Source organism: Boleophthalmus pectinirostris, unplaced genomic scaffold (genome assembly GCF_026225935.1).
Source record: "Boleophthalmus pectinirostris isolate CB_2022bp ecotype Guang Dong unplaced genomic scaffold, ASM2622593v1 HiC_scaffold_12, whole genome shotgun sequence".
Lineage (NCBI taxonomy): Eukaryota > Metazoa > Chordata > Actinopteri > Gobiiformes > Gobiidae > Boleophthalmus > Boleophthalmus pectinirostris.
This window is the reverse complement of record NW_026571018.1, coordinates 20,829,786-20,852,384: the sequence shown is the minus strand read 5'-3', so window position 1 is coordinate 20,852,384 and position 22,599 is coordinate 20,829,786. Positions and strand designations below refer to the sequence as shown.

General features: G+C 36.2%; 1 protein-coding gene across 1 annotated transcript; it reads left to right on the top strand.

The window, feature by feature from the left end:
- The first annotated feature begins 9,376 nt into the window (after window positions 1-9,376).
- On the top strand, window positions 9,377-14,086 carry hrh2b (histamine receptor H2b). Its single transcript, XM_020930172.2, has 3 exons — window positions 9,377-9,470; window positions 11,660-12,438; window positions 13,637-14,086. Exons 2-3 carry the CDS (start codon window positions 11,818-11,820, stop codon window positions 14,084-14,086), a joined length of 1,071 nt encoding a protein of 356 aa, XP_020785831.2. The 5' UTR covers window positions 9,377-9,470; window positions 11,660-11,817.
- Window positions 14,087-22,599: the final 8,513 nt, after the last annotated feature.

Genomic DNA, 22,599 nt, shown 5'->3' with positions numbered 1-22,599 from the left:
CAATGCAATAATGAACTACACCACTCTGACAGAACCCCATTAAAATGTTTCCACTATTATTCATTTCCAAAATGCGTATTACTATAGACACACAGACCGACCTTTCTCTCAATTTGCATCAGCACTATAATTTCTTTTAAGAAAATATTCTCTACAAACTTGGAACATCGAACAAAAGCGTAGGAGTTATGAAGCTGGTTATTGGTAATTTAATCTTTTTTTTTTTTATTGAATCTACCGTGACAATACTGAGGAATTAGTTTTTACTCTTTTGTTGGAGTCATCGCCTATAAGCAAAAATTCAATAAAGGACTATCGCTTTGAGCAAATCCAGCAATTTTTGTCCCTTGTGTTTGTGTTGAAAATTGTAGTCACTTTCTATAGTGAGGTTTCAGACAACAAACATTGATATCACAAGGGGAAAAAATATATACACACACACACAGTACCGGTAAATGTAACTAGTCGTAAGGTCCGTCAGTGTTAAGTATACTGTAAATGTCAGATTTTTGGAGATGCACCAGTGCTCTGTAAATCTTATACATTTTGTACTGAGTATTCAAATGTTGTCTTTGACTGTACTTTTACACTTGTGTGCACTTTATACCTTTCAACTTCTCCAAGCTTGTCTTACTAATGCTTCCTCTAATACTGCTTTTGGAAATTTTGGAAATGCAAAATAAACTGGGTTGACTCACTGTGATTCATCGTCAAATCCTTTTTCTGTCACAGTATGGTCCCATCCAAACCCAACAGATTCAAACCGACAGAAATCCTCCTGACAAACAGCGCCTGCATTTTGTCACACACCTGCCATGGAGAAGGGGAAAAATAAGAAACATTCATTATGCCTGTGTCAATTGTGCTGCTGGTCTCAAAATCCCCAAACAATCTGAAGCCTAAGTGAAGTTCATAAAAGCTTGAGGGTGAAATAATGACATGACAAAGGCTACAATGAAGCACGAGTGAGAGCTGATATCGTGGTGCGCCACTGGTATGAAACCAAACACAAATGTTTAACCAAGAAAGGAAGAATAAAACGACTTTCACTTGTTTTGAAGAATTATAACTGACTTGGACTGTGTATCAACAGCTGTTGTAAACAAGGCTAAAAGCTGCTAATCAGTGACACATTATGTTAAGTTACACTCAGCTGCTACTTTTCCATGGGGGTTCTACTTTCTAATGTAGCTGTACAAAGGACAATCCATGCATGATGAGTTGTTTAGTTGGTGTAAACTATAATTCATTTACACATAAAACACAAAACCAATGACCAAGGTTATTAAAATCCAATAATTGGTCTTAGAGATATACACACCGTACACTGCATATTATGCAACAATTCAAGGCAAATCCCTTGAACAAAAGGCTACTGCTGCAAACTGCTTCACTGCTAACAATGGTATATTTCATTTAGTTATGTAATAAATTACAACTTTTAGAGAGAAATTTCACTCTGCAAACTTTCCCTGACTTTGCGCAACTATCTGTTTAATTGATTGCCAGTATCTCACTCATGTAATCACAAAAACAGTGTGTGTTTCAAACGTCTTAACTATATTGCTAGAGGCACATAGTGGGTGAGAATTAACGGATCATAGCAAGCCAGTCTCCTTCACAACACAAATGAGAGCCCTAATCGCCTGCTGTAGTCACAGCACAGACCATTTAACTCTCTCCAATTAAATAAAAAGTAAAGTTTGTTGGACTTGATAGCCTATTTCACCAAATACACATTTATAAGAGGTTAGTATGTTTATTGTTTAAATGCACAAAACAGCAGGCAGAGCAGCTGAGGATGGTAAGGGGTTAATTGGGAGTGACAGGGATAGCCAGGGTCAGAAATAAGTAATGTGGGACAACTTCTATAGATATAGGAGAGAATTGGTAGTTTACAATGTAATAATCTGTAGAATGTAGGGATTTCTCACAATTCAGTACATATCTGAATACAAGGAATTTTTTTGTATGTTTGAAGAATCAGAAGAACAAAAACAAATGTTTTCTCTATTATTATAAGGGCTGCAAGATTAACTGAAACTAAATCACAATGGACACAATTCGCAAATTGCAAAAACTGCAATTTTCCAAGTACCATATTTCCTCTACATCTTATTTCACATAAAAATGGCTACCTCTATAGTTTAGATATGTGCAAACATGTTCTGAAATACATGTGATTCTGGTATTAGTGTCAGTAGTTTGATAGTTCATGGCCTACTTTTGTATTTTTGTCATTTCCTCCTGAACACGTTTAAAATGTGAACAGAATCCTATTATGAAAACATAAATTGGAATTGCAAAGCCTGTCAGAAAAAGCACAATCAGATATTTTTCACAAATCATTCAGCCCTAGTTTTTAAATGGTAATAATTAAATCTTTTTTATATAATTTAACATTTTATTCAATTTCACTATCTTTTCTCTTAATGAATATAAAAGACCGGGGCCTTAATGAAGCACAAGTGACATACAATGTATTGTGAGGACCATATTGAATGATTTAATTGTTTTGAGAATTGTTGCATCCCTAGAGAGGAGTACACAGGGAAAAGGATGCTGACAGAGCTGCAAAAAAAAGGCTTGTACCTGAAGTTTGAAAGAAGAGAATAGGGTTATATTGTGTGAGCATGCTTGCTGTGTCAGCTCCTGAATGTGAAAAGCTCAAAGGAGAAGATAAAAAACATCTAAGACTAAAAATCAATTGAACATTTATTATTCTCTTTTTTGGGGAGAGAGGCATATATTTTAGTCTCTCAAAGCAACTCTTCAGTCAAAACAAATTGACATGTCAGCCTGCATTAAGCTTGTACTAAGTTCGCTCTAAGGTGAAGAGACCAGCAGCAGTGGCAGTACAGTGGAGAAGTAACACCTCAGCTCAATGCCGCCCTCAGCCTATTTCAGCTCATTATTTTGGTTCACTGGTCCGTCTGGTTCGGGTCCAGTAACCTTCAGCAGGCCCAGCAATAAAATCCTATATGGTCAGCTGCCAATGCACAATCAAACTCCCCTACAACACTAAAGGATGTACAGCACTCAAGATGTGTACAGAATGCAGTAAACTTGAATGATTTTGGCAAAATATCTAATTACTGACCGTGTTAGATTTGCAATTAATGTTTTGATAATTGGATTCTGTTCAAAGTGCATATTTTAAACATGTCCAGAAGCATTCACATTAGAGAGAAGACTTAAACATGAAGTGCTGAATGAATCCAAGAAATCCATGCTTTTTTTTTTTAGATAACAAATAACATGAGATATTTAGTTATATGACTAAATTATTGCAGTTTGAAGTCTGGCCATTCAAATTGCAATTTTGATTTGTCTGCAGCCCAGTAGTTAACTAAAGAACAGGAATGCAGTTTTGTGGATGATGTTAGTATTTTAACATATGATTTGTATGTGAGAAGAGCAATCCACAGCAGTGTAATCCTGTAACATGAATACTAATCATTCAAAAATGCTGGCTGCCATTCCAAACAACAAGTACAGAGAAGAAACTTTGCCCAAGGGGACTTCTAAGTGCCAGTCACTTCGTTTAGAAAATTAAAATGAGTACACAGTTTTAGAGGTCAGATAAGTCCTGGATCTACTTTTGTCCAAATAATACGACACACGGCATCCATCTGCTGGATCTGAAAGATTAGCTGATGCATGATAGGTTGGGATTATGTAAATGGTAAGGAGAAGTATTTTCATGAGATATTCATGATTCAGGAAGAAAAAGGAAAGGACAACACAATACCTCACAAAGCAGTGCAACGCTATGAAATATTCAACTTATATGGGTTAGTACAAACTATAAATAATTTTTTTATGTTTTTCCAAAGCTCATAGTAGACAAGTTAAACTTTACTTTTCCGAACAAACATTTGAACATTTTTATGCAATTTCAGGCATTGGCACTTTAAAAGTTAGAATTACATTCTATAATGAATTCTTTCAAACCTAACTCTGAGAGTCAGCATACAAAGCACATTTTCAGTTTTCTTCTCGCGTCAGTTTAACAACTTTTCATATTCATTATCATTTTAAATGATTAGAGCTAGAGTCTTGTCCTATAGAGCAGCCCTGACATTGTCGCCATCAGAACGATTAAATAGAAAAAAAGTCACTCACTCACCCATCGTGATAATTGGTCTATTAAGGACAAGACAAGAAAGACTTTCTATGTAAAGTTTAATGCTAAAATTTGACTAGGAAAATTAACTTTCAATTTTCACGCATTCATCAATTATGTATGAGAGAGTGTGTAGGAACTTTTCCACTCTCGGGTCAGTGCATACAAACACTACATAACTATTCTTAATGAGAGACATTTGTTTCTAAGTTAGTCACCTACAAGAAAGTGCAAAGGATAAATTCAATCAGGTTTGATGGCCACATTGCCTGAAGTAAAGACAAAATGCATCACAAGCTATTCCCAGTGGACAGGTCTGACCAAACAGTGCACAGGTTTTAAACATTGCCAAAAGAAGGGCTGTGAGAGGATGACGCTCCCGCAACTGTAATAATAGAACAGAACATCTTGGAGCTAAATACTTGATAAGACTGCAGTTGTCACAAACAACCATGTTTCAGGCAAGTCACAAAACAGATTAAAACACAAATACTATAGTCAGTTCTAATGCATTTTTACTGTGTTGCATAATTAGTCAGTTAAAGGGCCTAAATTACACTATTTTCTGATCTGTGTTATAATGTTGTTTCTACATCAAAAATATACCTGGAGTTGTGTTTTGTTTTTCCTTCCCTCAAACAAAAAACACTCTGTTCCACCTTCTGATGTCATACACAGTGTAATGTAAGTCTCCTCCACTATGTTTTTAAAATCCATACAACTTCACTAGAATCATTTGGATGACTTCAGACCTACAATTTCCAATCTCCACTGAACAAAAGGTAAAAGGTAGATGTTAACGTGAAAACTACCAATACATGACATAACAAGGTGGAACAGAGCATTTTGAGCTTTGGAGATAGACAGCATAATAACGAAGGATTACTCAAACGTGTGAATGAAACAAAACCCAACACCAGGTATATTTTTGAGGCAGTAACAACATTATAACATGACTTAAAGCTCACAAGAGTCAACTTTGCTCGACATAGGGCCTTTAACAGTCTATGCTCATAAAGAAACAAGACTGCTGTATAAACTTTTGCATACAAAACTATTGGAAAGTCTGAGGTCACTGTTGCATAGGTCTCTTGCATGGCAGAACGCAACCATGTGAATTGTTTTGACATGCTGCAGAAACAGCATCATGGTGTAAAGTAAATGGCTGAATAAACAAACTGATGTGTTTTCTTTCAGATTACTGTATATGAACAACCCTCTTAAGCACTTTATAGGTAGAAACCAAGTTGTAAATAATGCAAATCACTGTATTTCCAAACCTATTTTTTCTTAATATTAAAAACTGTTATTTCAGCACCTAAACACACCGATGTTACCCTATATATTTTCCTGTTCTATTTCTGGCCTTGTTGTTGTTGGTTTGATTCACAGATGCAGTTAAATGAGCCACTTGGACGTGTAGACTTACTGCTGGTGCTCCTTGGGGACAAACAGGGGTGGAAAAGGGCAGAGAAGGACGGCCTGGGCTTATGCCGTGCTCCTTGTCCCACAGTGAAGTGTCCTCTAGAGAGGGTTTACAGGGCCACTAATCCATGTGATGGGGGAGATTGGCCTCTTCCTGAACAGAAATGCAATACGAAGTGAAAATGAAGGAGAGTATCTGTACTGCGCACACGATAACAGCCTCTGGTGATGGCATGGCCCTGGACTAGTGGTAATTTGGTGCAATAATCCGCTGTGACATAGATAGAGTGGTAGACTAGCTTCTGGAACTCAGTAACTCTTAATAATGACAGCCAGATGATGAGGAAGCAGATCACACTTTTCAACATGGTTTAAATCAATTAATAAGCAAAAATAAATAATAAGTAAGCAAATTAACTGAAAATTAAAACAACAAATAAACTAAAATACAAATATAACACATAATATATAAAGTGTCTAAATTATATAAAAATGACATTATTAAAAACCTGAAAAGACAGTGTTGGTGTGCAGGTCCAGTTCATACTCACATACTGCCGGTGTCTCAAGGCCCCTGTTCTTCACTCCACTCACAGTAACATGGCTGCTTACTCCAGGAAGGGCATCCAGGCTAATACATTTGCTGTGAGAACTCCTAATGAAATACAGTAGAATAACTACTAGATTCAGGTTCAAGATTGCTTGTATCTGTATCCACTAACATAAACTATTGTTTTGTATTCTTTCTTATCTTGACATTTCACTTAAAATTTTGTTTCCTAAAGATCTGATGTAAAGGTTGGCACTGAAAAGTCATATTGAATCTGCACTTCTTATGTTCAAGGCCTTGCTCTAACTGAACCGTTGAACATAAAAGGTGAGAGGATGATTAATGGCAGCCCCAGAGAGAACAGATATCAGAATACAGCCTCTGTTGTTTTGTATCATTTGCGTCACTAACTTTTAGATAACCTCACATTATTATTCCATCAAAAATAGACTTCCCGTGTCCCTTAAGTCCAAGTCCTTAAGGTATAATTTATTATCTCCTTGTAAACAAAAGTGCTTCCTCCCACTAGACGAGAGAGCGGCTATAACTCTTGCATCTATGGTAGTTTCAGTTGGGAGTATTTATTGAAAGTTTCCCATACTTAACTTCAACTATATCAGTCATTTTCTGCTTATAGGAGGCAGTGGGTGGTTTAAATCTTTCCCAGTGACTATGGACCTTAAGCGATCCCAAGGGAAGTCAATACAGAACCAGCAGGACCCATCAGTCAACTTTTTTTTTTTTTTTTTTTACTTCTGTCTACAATATAAATATAGTAAAGCAGTGTGGTTCTTCCAACTCGCAGTCATCAAAATTAATGTTAAATCTAGGCCTATTTCAGGTCTAATCTAAGGCTAAACCTAGTCTAAAATAGTACACTACAGCAGTTCTGAAATAAGCAAACACTAGAACTGCAGAGGAAAATGACTAGTTCCAACCATGGTAATCATACCAGTATGAGAAACATTGCTCCATAACAAGTATATTATTAAGATTATGTGAGCTATGATATAGTAAATATGCAAAATGACTTGTTTTGTTAGGCCATCCATTTTCATTGTCAGCTCATTTCAGCTGCATCAGAAAACATCACCTTGCATATTAGTGAGCGGCTGGAAATAGGAGAATGTTATTTTTCCCTTTACTTTATTTGATTTGGACGACAGCTTTGATGATGGAAGAAAGCTTGAACCAGACTGCATAGCTCACAAAGTGGGTCAGACTTGTGCCCTTTAAAACAGAGGAGAAAACGCTTATTAGTGAATGCTATCAAGTTTACTCTCATCCTGCAGACAACATGGCTCCGGGGCCTTTTATTATTTGCTATGAGACTCACATAATTTTTTTGGTCTGTAAAGATCATCAAACAGTTGGCTCGGATCGTTATTTATCATATGCAGCAGCAAATTGTGCAGGCACAATACAGACGTGTTCGCTCTTCTTTACTACTCTAAGAAGAGAGAATAAAACTGTCTGGGGGTTTTTGTTTGGAGAAAATTGTGTGGTAGAAGACAGTATAATCAGTGTTATTAAATGTATATGGACACTAAACTTGGATCCAGACCAATCTGCCTGAGGGTGAGTTTCAAAGGATGAAAAGGCAATGTGCTTCCATTAAGAGTCATTATTTCACTCTCCTCAAATGAGGGTGCAAACACTTAAAAGAATAAGCAATGCACCCTTTTGCACCTTGTAGACCTAGTGCTGATGGACGCACATCTCCACATAACTCTCCAGCTGAAGAAATTATTATTATTATTTTTATTTTTTTACTCTGATGACTATATTTAGATTTTATCTCGCAAAATGTAGTTTTACCATCAAAACTCTCAGCCTGTCCTCTTTCATTCGTTTTGACAGTGCAGCTCAGAGGCCTTAGCTCTCACTGGTTTAATGCAGTCTGCCGCTGGAGTTCACAGTGAATTTGGGGCTGGAAAAGCCGGCCATAATTAGAGCAAATTGATCAGAACAGTGAGATACATTAATGTCTGAATCAACAGAACAGAACAGAACAGAGCTAAACACTAAAATGGCGTCTTTTACTGTAAGACATGAATCACATTTTAGAAGAAATACAAATTAGCTCCAGTATGAACGCGTAAAGGAAGAGTATGTGGGCTACATGAAACGTTGTTGCAGTATGCTAACCCGAGTGTTCACCGCATTACCGTAACAATTTGGCAAATTTAAATCACTGATAACAAATCAGTGGTTATGGCACTTTTAGGGCAGCCTTGGAGACGTGAGCTACACTTTGTTTGCCGTGCGCCAAGAAACCTTTCTTTTGAGCGGTAATTTCGCACCTTCTCCTCAGCTCCATCAGTCCACACTCAGTAACTCATCTGTCCACGAGAGGGAGCCAAATGTTCAACAAATTGCTAGAGGCAGGTTACTTCTATATTTTTATTCAGTCGATTACATTTTTTAATGTTTATATATATATATATATATATATATATATATATATATATATATATATATATATATATATATATATATATATATATATATATATATATATATATATATATATATATACATGATTATGTTGGTAACTTTTGGTCACTCATTGGTCTGGATGTTTGTTTTTTTTTATTTCCAAGGTCTTTCTTGGGAAGCATAAATGCATGGATACATGTACAGTAGCTTTAGAGATCGTTATCTTGTACTGTCACTAATGGCCGAATTGATGGACCATGTACTCACTGTGTGTATTTTGGTTTACAGTGGTCCTCCCTTTCCCTTGCTTCATTTCATTCTAATTGAAACTGAACATAATGTTGGTTGGTAAATTATCAGGAAGAAAATTGCCTTATGTCTTTTTTGTTTCAACTTCCATATAGGCCTATTCATTACATAACTTAGCTGTTATTGTTTAATCCACTGAAACCTCCTAAACCAATATGTTAACCCAAATTGTTAACCATTCATGTGGGGCAGTGCCAGTGATAACAAACTTAACAAAAATAAATATTATTATGTGACCACTATTTCCATGGCTCAACTTTACTTTCTAGTGAAATTACTCCTTTTCTTGTGTGTTTCCTTTAACATAACCTGGTGTTCTGGTACTTAAGTAAAATTCATTAGATAGCAAATCCCAAATATAATAGTATCTTTACTGGAATGATATTGACTTGTATTATTATTGTAGGAGATTATTGTTAAGAAAACATTGCAGTATGTTGTATGTGTGTGTGGGTGGGTGTGCGTGCGTGTGTGTTCTTCAGTGAGTGGAGGCAGGCAGTGAAGGAGGGAGGAGATACGCAGAGCTCTGGCGCTACACAAGGACTGTCACATACAAGCTGGAACAAGGAAGTATTTGAACGCTATATCTGGGTTATAAGGACTTTAATGCAACCATGTGAGGTAAGTTCTGTAAGGATTTTATAAGAATATTCTCAGTGTGTAGTATTACTTTATGATACTAATATTTACCACAATTGGCTTCATATTTATAGTTAATTAATCTTTTTTACAATTTTACAATATTGTAACATTATTTTAGATTACATAATTGTATTTTTACTTTGAGCTTTTCCTTACGTGATTAGCTTAGAGGGACTTAATGTTGCACAAGATGGATAATGGTGAATGGTGTGTTACTTATTTAAAGCTCTTTTGCCAATTTCAACATCCAGATTGGGGTATTGTAGAGTTTCCGCAAGATACACTAAATTAATTTTGATCTAATATTATAATTGTCCATCATACTGTCATAATTAGAATAATAATCTAAATTGTTATGATATAGCTATTAGTTGACTACACAATTATGAGGAAGCAATTTTGTTTCTCAAAGACCGTGCTGAATGGTCCTGATAGAATTGAACATAACTGCCAGAATAATCTTATTTAGAAAGCCAATGTGGGGGCACCAAGGTTACAAATCATATTGTTTCCAGGATGTATTATTCATGTGAGTCAAACACTGTCTCGTCCATTGCTGTCTAACTTATATTAGTGTCAGTTTTTCACAATTTCCCAGATGGATTTAAATGCCTCAGTTCTCTTTGGCATAGAGAACTTTGTTGAAACAATGAATATTACTCAAAAAGAAAAAGAAAACAATAAATTCAATACATTACAGGGCCCAAACTTTTCAAAGACCCAGAATCTATTTGTGGTATTATTTTTAGGAGATGGGCCAATAAATTATGCATAGAGTCTCTATAGAGCTAGCATATTGTGTTTCATGAGACACTGCAATGCACACACAATGATATAAAGTTGTGTAACATGTATGCAGATCTATAGGAATTGTTGAGAGGTTTATGTTTCCTAAGTGCTCTGGGCTGAGCCTGTACCATCTAAAGTGAGTTAGTAAAGAACCTGTGTCGCCATAGAGACTGTATCTACGGAAGAGCAGGTGTGGGGAACATGATACAATTTACACTAAACAAATATATCTATATGTACAGATATGACAGGTAAAAGTATTTGTTGACTGAGCTGTTGTATTTTTCAGAAGCACAAAGTAATGTTTACTTAAATCTGTAAATTAAAACATGCTACATTGCATATAAGTAGGCTACAGTCTATATCAGTGTTTTTCAAACTGTGGTCTGTATGCCACTGGTGGTATATGTGCTGTTTTTATATGTTATGTGATGCCCTCTGCAGTCTGAGTATTTATTTTATTTAAAGACATTGTATTTGTGTTTTTATCTTTCTTTTGGTTAATTATTATTTAGAACCTTATCCAGAGTCTTATTTAAACCTGGGTCAGTTTAATTTTAGAAATTTTTAGCCTTTATCTAGACCTGATATAGTCCAGGTTTAGCTCTGGTGATACTCAGAAACAATCTCTGGTGGTCCTTGCATGAAAAGTTTGAGAAACACTGATCTACATCATGAACAGCTTTAGCTGACTATCAGTAATGTACCTTGCCATATGTAGTTGGAGCACTTATTAGTATGACATGAACCAGTGCTGAATTTAATCTAACATAAGTGAACTTCAATGATACTCCTCTCTTATGACACAGAATGGTAAACATACGTTTGCCTTATATAGATTTACAACAATTCTACTATTACTTACACATTTAATTTTTAGTGCAGGGGACACAAATTAATGCAGATATACATTTTACATGGATATGACATTTGTGCTTTATGGGGGTTTCAATCTCTTGTCCTTCCCAGCCCTGCCACTGTTAACTTTACAATCCTGTTCTGTTTATATTAGCAGAGTTAACTGTAAATTCTTTCCGTGCTAAGGACTGAGGAAAGACTGCATATAGACTTTTTAGGAAATACTATAAAATTATTGCTAATCTTTATACAAGTAGATCTTAAATGTATAAAAAGAAATCTGCCAGATGTTCAATACTTTACTTTAATATGCAGTATCGCAAGGTATCATAAGCACCTGGAGCAAAAATACACACCATATACAGTTGAAGTGGAGTATGTTTGAAAATAGTCACATTGTGATTGCTATGTGCCATAAAGTTGGTTAAGCTGGTAAAGTTGTTAAAAACAGGTTCATAAAAGTAAAGTTAAACTGCAATAGAACCTCACAATGATTTCTTTTTCTCTTCTTTTTTTTGCAGGCATACACTCAGCTGAGTGACCACATTCAATGCACTCGGACATAGAATGACACTAACAAAGCGGAAGATAGCTTGGTGTGCCATGGTCCAGAACTGTTCCCCAGCTTTTTTGAGCCTTTCACCCTGAGCTCAGAGGGGATCTGAAAAAGTGGCCCACTATGATTGCCACGGCACTTCTCTGGCTGGCCCTCATTTCCCACATCATCATCACCATTGGAGGTAATGTTCTGGTGTGTTTGGCCGTTGGGCTGAGCCGGAGATTGTGGCGCATCAGTAACTGCTTTGTGGTGTCTCTGGCCATCACAGACCTTCTCCTGGGACTGCTGGTGCTGCCCATGTCTGCCAGTGTAGAGTTGCGCAAGGGCCGGTGGTCTCTAGGGGGCATCCTGTGTAATCTGTACATCTCCATAGATGTAATGTTGTGTACATCCTCTATTCTAACTCTTATGGCCATTAGTGTGGATCGGTATCTGGCCATCACCGCCCCTCTCAGCTACTCCCGCAGAGTGACCACTGTCAGAGTCATAGTGGCCACTGTGGCTATATGGACCTGCTCACTGGCTGTGGCCTTCCTTCCTGTGCACATGGGCTGGAACACAGCAGACTACAATGTGCAGCACTTGGACTGGACCATAGGAGATGAGGATCAGGAGAGCCGATATTGCCTGTACGAATGGAATAACAGCTATGTGATTGTGTATACCTCTGGAACATTTTATCTGCCCCTGCTGCTCATGACTGGGATGTACCTGTGTATATTTAGAGTGGCTCGAGAACAGGTAACATTCATAAATTTATGTTGTTTAAAGGGACAATGTTAACCTGTTTTCTGGTGTTGTTTCCTCATCACAAACATGTTTAACACAAATCCTGCATTTTTAGACTGAGTGCTTCTCTCAAATAGTGAAGTAATACAGGAAGTGCTCCTCTGTGTTTTAAAACTCCATACACCTTCACTAGAATGACTGACTGTATAGTATATATTTCGTCATTTTGCACCATTACAAAACAAAACAAAACAAAACATAGACTACAACCCCATGGATCATGACCGAAAGGGTTTAGGTTGAAGTAAAAAGTATTTCTAATACCAAACCCTATTAAACAATGATAGAATTCCAAGAAAGAAAGGCATTGTATGAACAGCAAGTTTACATTTACAATTTCACTTACAACTTACTGTATATTTAAGAGACCAAATATATTTTTTCTTCATTTTTTAAAGATGCCAGTTTTGCTTTCATTTATAGTCGTACAAACTAAGAGGATAATAGTACTGATGAATTTAAAAATAGTAAATTTTAGAGGAGATTGGTGACAATTAATTGAGTATTTTTAGAATATAATGATGAATTTTAAATCTTGTATTTATGGAAATTAGAATGAATGAATTGTGATTGTTTTAAATGTTTAATGATGAATTGGATTGTGGTTATTTTAAGGAGACACTATTACTGATGAAATGTTGTTGTTAGAGTTGGTTTAATGTAAATAGTTTCTTTAATGTACTGTATTTTGTACCTGCCCAAGGACTACAGATGGAAAATAGCTTTTAGCTAAATCTGGTGCAGAGCAATTTTTCTCTTTGAGATTAATGTTTTCTGTACACTGTCCTTGTTTTAAATAAAATTCATACATAGAACTAGATAATTTCCTGAAATTGGCAGTCTGGACAACACAAAAGGTAAAGGTAACTGTTAACTTGAAAATAACCACTACAGTGGTTCAGTATGTTTTGCTGAGGAAATTATTAAACATTAAAGCTCACAGGAGTCAATTTTGTTTAGTATAAAACCTTTAAACATCTGGTTGCATATAAGACGTGTACATACATGGGGACTGGTGCAACCAAACGTACCAGTTGATGTGAAGAACAGTGCCTGAAGTCAGTGGCACAAAATAATCTCTGTCCTTAGTCTATTATGGCTCAGTGACTCATTTTCATAAATATATTTGGTGTTTCTCTTTCTGTCACAGGTGCGTCGTATTCGAGCAGCTACACCATCATTTGCCCGCACTGCCTCCACTGCAGCCATATCCAAAGAGCACAAGGCTACAGTGACTCTGGCTGCTGTTCTTGGAGGCTTCATCATCTGCTGGTTTCCATACTTCACCTACTTCACCTTTATGGGCATGAGAGGCAGGGCCATCCATCCTAACACATATCACTCCATAGCACTGTGGCTGGGGTACTTCAACTCAGCACTGAACCCCATCCTGTACCCAGCCTTTAACAGGGACTTCCAGAGTGCGTACAGGGAACTGCTTCACTGCAGGAGACCATCTCAAAAAAAGCCACACCTTTCAAATATTTCTGTGCATAAACGCTTAACCAATGGCTCCAATATTTCACAACAGTCAAACAATGAGGAGCAAACCAATAAAGAGAATACAGAGCCATATGAGTCAAACGGTACCCGAGTCTAAGCTCATAAGAAGAAATGCCATGGAGCAGCTATTTAGCTCTGGACTTTGGACTCTCTGCTGTACTGTTTTAAAAAGAGATATACACTCTATTTCAGCGCCTGCTTTTGTTTAAATGCATAGGTGCTAACATGGTTTTTAATCTGAAATCCACTGACAAGAGGATCATTTTCATATAATGTAAAATACATTTTCAGTATTGCCTAGAACTGTACAATAATGGTTGGCATTTTTTTTGACTTGCTGTTTTTTTCTCTGAAACTTGGTTTAGTTTAATGACTTATTTGAAATATCTGAACAGGAGCTCAGGTGGACAAATCATTTGGAATATTTCTCACCATTCACACAATTCAGGCTCTTTCTCAGAGCACTGGAGACAGCTCTCACTCACAAACACACAGAATTAGTAAATTCACCTTGTTTTTTTCAACACTACAGGTCTGTGCTCATGTGATAGGACCTTGGCCTAAACTCTGTCACTTTCAATATAAATTCCAACATAACTGCAAAAAGTCAAAATTGGGAGCTCCCAAAATCTAACAACAAATGATTCCAAAAGGGAGAAGGGGTCTCAGCAGTGAGCACACAATACAGCCTTTTTAGACCCACATCCATCTGTGTAAAGTGCAATGTCAATTTCAGACTGCACTAAACCAGGTATTCTCTGGTCCCTGAGAGCAGGACTAAGACTTCTGAGCTGCACTGTCAAATAAATAAAAGAGCACACAAAAACACATGATCAAAGTCTGAGAGTTTTTGTGGTTAAACTGCATTTTGCTGAGATAAAATTTTGTTTTGGATAACTAAATCTGAGGTGTTTTGGAAATGTATTCTAAAGGGTCTTAAATAGTAATTGTAAGTAAGTAGATAAGTAAGTAAGTAAAATCTTGTCTTTTATTGTATAAAAAGTACAATTATGTAAATTTACACATTCATACTTTCACACTCACCGCATTAAAAATGGGCAAGGCCAGTACTAAACAAGGTTTAGAACATGACCAAACTAAGTCTATATCAGGACTGAATTTGGCTCAATCCAGGAGCAAAAAAATGTGAATGAAAAAGTGAGAATCCAGACTTAAGTGCAATGCAAATTATATTCAAACTTCCAGGTTGATTTGGTTTGTTGTTGTGTTATATGATACTGTTGAACTATTTGTGGAATTATATTACATGCAATTATACTTAAGCACTGAAAAGACTACAATTTTAATATCTGATGATGAAAAACTACAACAGCAGTAATTTTTTGTATTATTTTGAGTAGACTACAAGATAATAGTGTTGTGAATGTGTGCTTGGGGGCCCGAGACCTTTGCAACTCCACTAGACTGAATAGATGACCAAGTAGTTTCACTGTAGCCAGGGACACATGTGGATAGTACATTAGTAAATTGTTTCTTTTCATAATCCTTCTGAAAAAAAATCCTCGTCAATAAATGATAAGAGAGATGGAGACAGCAACTTTCCTGTAAACGTGACATATTAACCAAAAATTTAGAAATAGACTTAGGAATTGAAATTGTGCATATTTTAAAATGTGTATAATTTGCTTCACACACATGCAGTAAATTGTATGATTTTACTTTTTCAGTTCCTGCTTTTGGCTAACAGTATATAAGGTGACAAAGATAGTGTTAAGTATAGTGTAATAGTCTCATAGGCCCATGAAGCCTGGCAGTGAAAAGGGAAATTGTATTAAAAGTGCTCCAGGTCAAGAGGCAGAGGGGCTGGCCAGGATGAAGAGGGTTCAGTGGAGCATTAGTGCTGAGTGTGCAGAAACCCCAGTGAATGATGTAGGTACCCCTCTAGCTGCTGCGAGGCTTTTGTACTCCACTAGGCAAAGCAATGCAAGGCAAGTTTATTTGTATAGCACAATTTGTACACAAAGTAATTCAAAGTGCTTGACAGTATAAGAAATGCATAAAAATCACAATACAGACAAATCAAAATATAAATAATCATCATAACATTTTAAAAGAGAGAGAAAGAGAGACATTAAATGAGAGATAAGCACTGCACTGCATTTAGCGATAATAAAGGTAATTTCATTATTTTTCTGATTGCAATAATAATAATAATAATAATAATAATAATAATAAGTTAGATATAGCACCTTGTAAGGTTCTAATATTTAGTTTTTCAAACAATATTTTTCAATAAATGTGGAGCTGAATGAAAATGTTCACTGTTCACTCTCCAGTTTAATAAAGGCCATAGTAAAATATCTTCCCTGTCATCTTTAATTATATAAATGTAGCGTAGTATAAAATAAGATCTACTGCTACATTACATTGACAAAGCCTAAAGGCTGAGCTAATCGGTTTCTAAAAATGTCGGAGTTAATAATAGTTGTCATAAAGCTCATCTCCACCAGAGGGCAACAGATATCCATTTCCACAAAGTGGAATCTGGGGGCTTTTTCCTCCTGAGAGCATCATGGCATGGTAAGCCTTCAAAGCACATCAGTGAAAGTAAAATGAGCCCAGCTAAAAATGCTAAATGGATATGGCATTGTAACTCCGAAATGTTGGTATTTTTATTTCACATTGGCGCGGTTGCAATTAGTTTTAACAATTAACTCTAAAATGGCGTTAACTTTGAGCTATCAGTGGCTCAATGTAAATAATGTAGGCCTATTGATCACCATGGAAAAGTGTGAGACATGTCGATAATAACAACCTGATCAAAGTAGATCGTGAAAGACCCTGTAGTAAGAATGATATGATTGAATGAATATCTATTTATTTATGTGTTTGTGCTGCGTATCAATGAGGATGTTATGCCTGGAATGTTATGGCACTAAACTTGAATCTACCCTGCATTATTTAATTACAGGTGTTTTTTAATGTTGAAAAGCTAGCATCACTTATGCCTACTTGAAGAAAGACAAAGAGTCCAGGGAACAAGCAGGTAATGGCTCTTCACCAGTGAAGTTACATAGTGCACATTACAGCATACACAGCTTGTTCTTGTCAATGAAATAAAATCTAAGCACTATGCTCATTGTTTCCAACACACCACCTGGATGAGCTGAATAGCGAGACTGAATTAGGTTCGCCACAAAGCTGTGTTCACAGGCAGATCTTAGAACAGATCTACTTCAAATATTACACCCATACACAATAGTATAAACTATAACAGTTTATAATTTCGCTCATGAGTATTTTCTGTGCTCTCTGTTCTGCTCAAATGTTGCCAAAATAAAGGCAAACTTAAACAAACTTATCTGCTTTTTGCAAGAGTTGACACTTCACTGTGATTGGTTGAATTCACTTGTCACTCACACTCATAGCATGAATCCCTAAAATTGAGCTGGTGAGCAAAATAACATTTTTTGTATAACAAATTTTGATATTTTTGTCAAATAAATTGCTTGTAAAGTTATATATATCAAAAATTATGACACCAGATACGACCTATAGGAAGAGTGGATGAGTGGTTTGTTTTCAATGCTGCATTATAAACAGAGAAACCCTGAATCATGTTTAAATCTAGATATTTTTACTGTCATATACAAGTTAACACAATACAAAGAAATGAGGTGATGTGTTGAGAAGAAGAACTCATGAACTTATTTAAAAACAACATTCACACAGTCATGTGACCTACTTGATTACTTATTGAGCTCTGAATATCACGAAAATCAAAGTATCAGATCAAGATGTTTTTTTAATTATCCTATAGTCTACAGCTATTTTTAAATACAAATATATGTGCTTGTACTACAAATTACCTATACCTATAGCTCATTGACTTTTTTTTTAGATTATTCTGTATTTTGATAAATATTACACACAGACTTGAAGTAAAAGTGAGTTCTGTGTTTGTACATTACCCTACTTATGTTTGCCTTCTCCTCCTATAGTGCTGCTGTAGCTGCAGTGGCAATATAACTGAGATTGACAGAACTTATTAAAATGTGCAACAATTCATAAGTGTGTGTAAATAGAGACCTCACTAGAGACGCAGACTACATATTTCATTTTTATGCCTTGGCCTTATAGGTTTACAGCTCAGTCTACCAAACTGGAACTTTTGTTAATAATTCTAATCAGAAAGAGAGGGTTTGATGCTGAATGCTTTGAAAATGCTGTATACTATTATATTTAGTGCCAATATGTTGATGTTTTGCTCTAAAATGCTCATATTCTTTAGACAAGACAAAGTTACTATATTCAGTCTATTCAAATTACTAGACATGTAGCTGAAGCTGATTTGAAGCCTATTTTGCTGGCCATTATTACTTAATTTATGAGTTAGACATATATTGAAGTAGTGAGATAGGACATTTAATTTGACCCCAGTTTAACTAGATCTGAGAATTAGGGAATAGAAACACACATAATTACTTTCTTCCCATTAACACCGCATATGTAGTGTGTATTGTGTATACTCTTATGGCATTTGATTTAACTGGAATGGTAAAATGTAGGAAGTGGTATTCTCACCATTTTGTTTATGAGACTGTATGTATTTATTATAGGTGTAAAATTGCCACTTAAGTATCATGGTTGTGTTATGTAACTCTGTGGGTAGTGAGGTGGGTGGTGGAAAACTAAATTTGTGCTGATAAAGTGAGCATCCATTCAGAAAATTAAAAATTAAACTGACTTAGGACAGACTGACCGTATCATTTCCTGTGCAGTGAGTGGTTGACTAAAAATACTACTAGTTGGCACATGTAGAAGGCTACTAGTTAGAATTCCTCCATGTAAAAAGGGAGATTAAACTCACAATAAACTCACTCCCAGTTCTTCATCTTACTCCCTTAAATCTTCATAAATCCAATTTAAAGTCTGAAGAGAATCTGTGAAAAGTCTTACAGCTCTACATTAATCCATAAACTGGACAGTCCAAGTCACCTGTATAATTTAACAGACCTGAGAAAAGAAGTGAACTATGTGAGGGGTGCCCTGCTGGTCAAGTCTGTCAGTCAAAATGGATCACTGGATCACCTTCAATTTAATATATGTTTTTAATTTGTAGTTTTCAAAGAGATAGTACCTCTAAGGTATGTATTCAGCACTTACTTAAGGGAAAAGTAATCTAATAATATAATCACCACCATCATTTTGCGTAAAGCCCGATCAGAGAGAATAAAGATGACAGTCTCATATCACTGTTTAAAGAAAACTGTTCTTTTTGAGCTTTAAACCACAAGAACTGAATGTCTAATATTGTGTAGCTTATGTGTTTGTGAATCTGATTGCCAACTGTTATTTTGGTATTGGAGAGCAGAATATTTTAGTATAAATCTGATTTGTACTGTATCCACACTCGCCCACACAAACACTCGACTAAAGCTGATTAAAACTGTAGCCATGACTTTGTGGCTGTGAGAGTTGAGCATTTGCTGCTCACTGTGATAAGCACCTTTCCCCTGTGTTCCAACGCTGTGGTCCCCAGACTCCCACTGCTCCTGTCATTCCCCATCAGTCCATGTGCAGCGGTTATTAAACTCCTGACTCTTACAAAACGCTCAGTGGAGAGGCTCCACAGGACTTAAATCTGTGTAGGAGGAGGCACAGTGCTGCTCAGGTCAGATGCACCAAAGTACTGGCGTATTTTCAGAATGAAGTTATGGACACAGTAAGGCTAATGCAAAACTAGCTTTGTTGGCACTCTGTGAATCTTTGATGGAAACACAAAATGATTGATTGAACAAGTGCCAAAATAAATTTACATCTTGAGTGCGCGGGTGGTGTATCCTCCCCCGTATCAACATAGTTCATGCAGAAAAATGTGTCTTATCATGTGCATTATGATGTGTGAACCATCATAATGCAAGTAATAAGAGCAATGACAAGTGGATGACCAAATGCATAGATCTAATGGGCATTTTACACTTACTCTCGAATCCCTGCAATGGGAACTTTTGTTATAAACTCCTGTATTAAAATATTTATTATAAGATAATGCTATTATCAGTTGTATTAGGGTTAATGTAAAGTACCACATAAGTATAAACGACAGACAGAAATAACATTAAAGCTACACCTGAAAACAAAAATGCAGAAGAGATATTTAGATAGATATTGATAGATTATAGACAGTTACATTCAACTGATTGATTGTTAAGCAACTGTAAGCCATAATTAATTAATAACTGTAATGAGTACAACAAGTATTTGCCAGATTTATAAAACTTTATTCAATTTTAGTTGCTAATTAATAGTACATATACAAACACATCAGTGCCAGTATGTGTTTATTTCTAACATTACAATTCCTTTTGACCAAACAGCACACACAGTGCTTCTCTCATGGGACATAAACAGGCTTCTGTGAACAATCTCATCACGAAAAGCCAAGGCTTTGCATGCACTGTTTCACTCTGTGGGACAGAGACAGCATTCCCAAATATTACAGTGACACACACGACTGTGAAGTGGATAAATAGATTCTCAGAGCATTAAATATAGACAGAGGATCAGACAGAGGCACTGCGTCATGCTCTGCTCCCCCCTGTTGCAGTGGAGTGAGAAAACCTAAAAGTCTCCACCAGCAGTCTGCATGTTACATAACCTTTAGTCACTTTATTTTGTTACAGAGACCACTTCACAGTTATACCTCAATGATCACCTATTTATTTAAAATAATTCAACATGCTTTGGGGGTGGTCACATTTTCATGGTGACCAGATCTAATGTAAAGGCACTGCCACATATAGGAATCAGTGACTATGTCAGAATTGTGTAGTTTGGCAGTACTAGTTCATATGAACCCAATGTCTGCACCAATATTTTAGATACATACTACATACCAAAAAAAATCTGATTTTCCTTAAAAACAAAACTTGTATGATAGCAGTCTGTTTAATTTGTAATCTTGGGGGATTTGGAGAATAGTAGACACAGTAGTGGTGATTCAGAGCCACATTTTCACACAATCACATAATCAGAAGGTGAATGAAGTAATAATGGAATGACTCAAACCCCATTCGAAAATTCCAAAAGCTTGATTATGGCCACTCTTCGAATAATTTCCATGGTAAATCTGTGTGAAATACAAAGTGGCAGAAATACAAATACTGACATTGGGAATTGGGTCTGGTATCAGCTGAGTTGTTGCTCTATCAAATTTCAAATAGTTTGTATCTCATTTGAGGTATTCAGACTCGTAATAAGGGCTGGGCATTATAACAAAATATGAAACAATCAAATTGATCGATTACAATTTACAATAAAATTTTCTTTGATTTCCTGAACATAAACAATACCGATAATCACTGTATTTGAACACAAAGTCATCCTATTTTTCTGTCTAAATTTAGATTTCAGCTCCAGACATACTTTTACTGACAAAGCACTGGCTGTAGACTAAAATGACAAAGGTTGATCATTGACTAAGAGAAATGGCTAAATCTCAATCTTGACTAATTTCACATTTTATTAACTGTCTATGTTTTTTTTTATACATACAATATTCCCAGCCTAATTTAGACCAGCAAGTTCAACAAGACTTTATTGACTAAGGCTTTTGGGACTCCATGGCTTAAGGAAGAGCTTGAGTTAAGAGCAAAGAGTGAGAAAGTGTTAGACAGGAGGAGGAGGGGTCCTTGTGTTGGCGTCAGTAGTGGCTGCTAGCTGCAGTCCAGAGCTGCTCAGAGCACTCAGCTCCTCCACAGCCCACAGCCGCAAGATCGCTGTGACCACCCTAAACCACAAATACATGTCTGTGCAGGGGGAGCGCAGGACCACCACAGAGGACAGGAGGGGAGAAGAAAAGTGACCTGAGACGTAAGACGCGGAGGAGGGGGTTTCTCTTCAGACGAGTTCCAACTTCCTTCCATTACGCTCTTTGGATGCTGGAGTTCAGTCAATTATTTATCTTCTGTCTCATTTCTGGTCTGGGGAAGACAAGTTTGCACGCCTTAAAAGTACTTCGTGGATTTGGTATAGTACATATTCTTCCTTTCATTCATATACTTGTCTTGAGTTTTTCTTTTTCCTTTTTCATCTAAATTTAATCTCAAATAATTAATTATTAAAAGCTTATCATTCTCAAGTAAGGACATGCATTAAGCAATGATACTAGTGTTTCTGCTATTAGGGCTCAACAGAATTATGCTTAAACTATGTAACTTTTTTCTGCCATTAAACGTCTCTATCTCCATGGAGACAAGTATTTCATGATGTTTTATTTAAAACACCTGTAATTGAATTTGCAAGATGTAAGTTCAATGCTATACTGTGGAACATTCCAGGTAAAGTAATATCAATTGTATGGATACAAGCAGGTGGTGGACCCTCCACCAGAAACCTTCATATTTTAATGCACTGCTAAGAGAAATGGAAAAAACATAAAAGCGTGCATGAATGAAATACCAATCATAATTAATAATAATTAATACATTTGAGAAATGTAAGAAACTTAACTTTACTTTACATGCACCTTTTCATAACTAGAAGAAATAAGTCTTTCCATAGACAGCTGCAGAACTTGTACTTTCACACAACATGACGTATTCTCTGCCCTTTTAACTAACTACCCCATCATTGCTGTTTCTATTT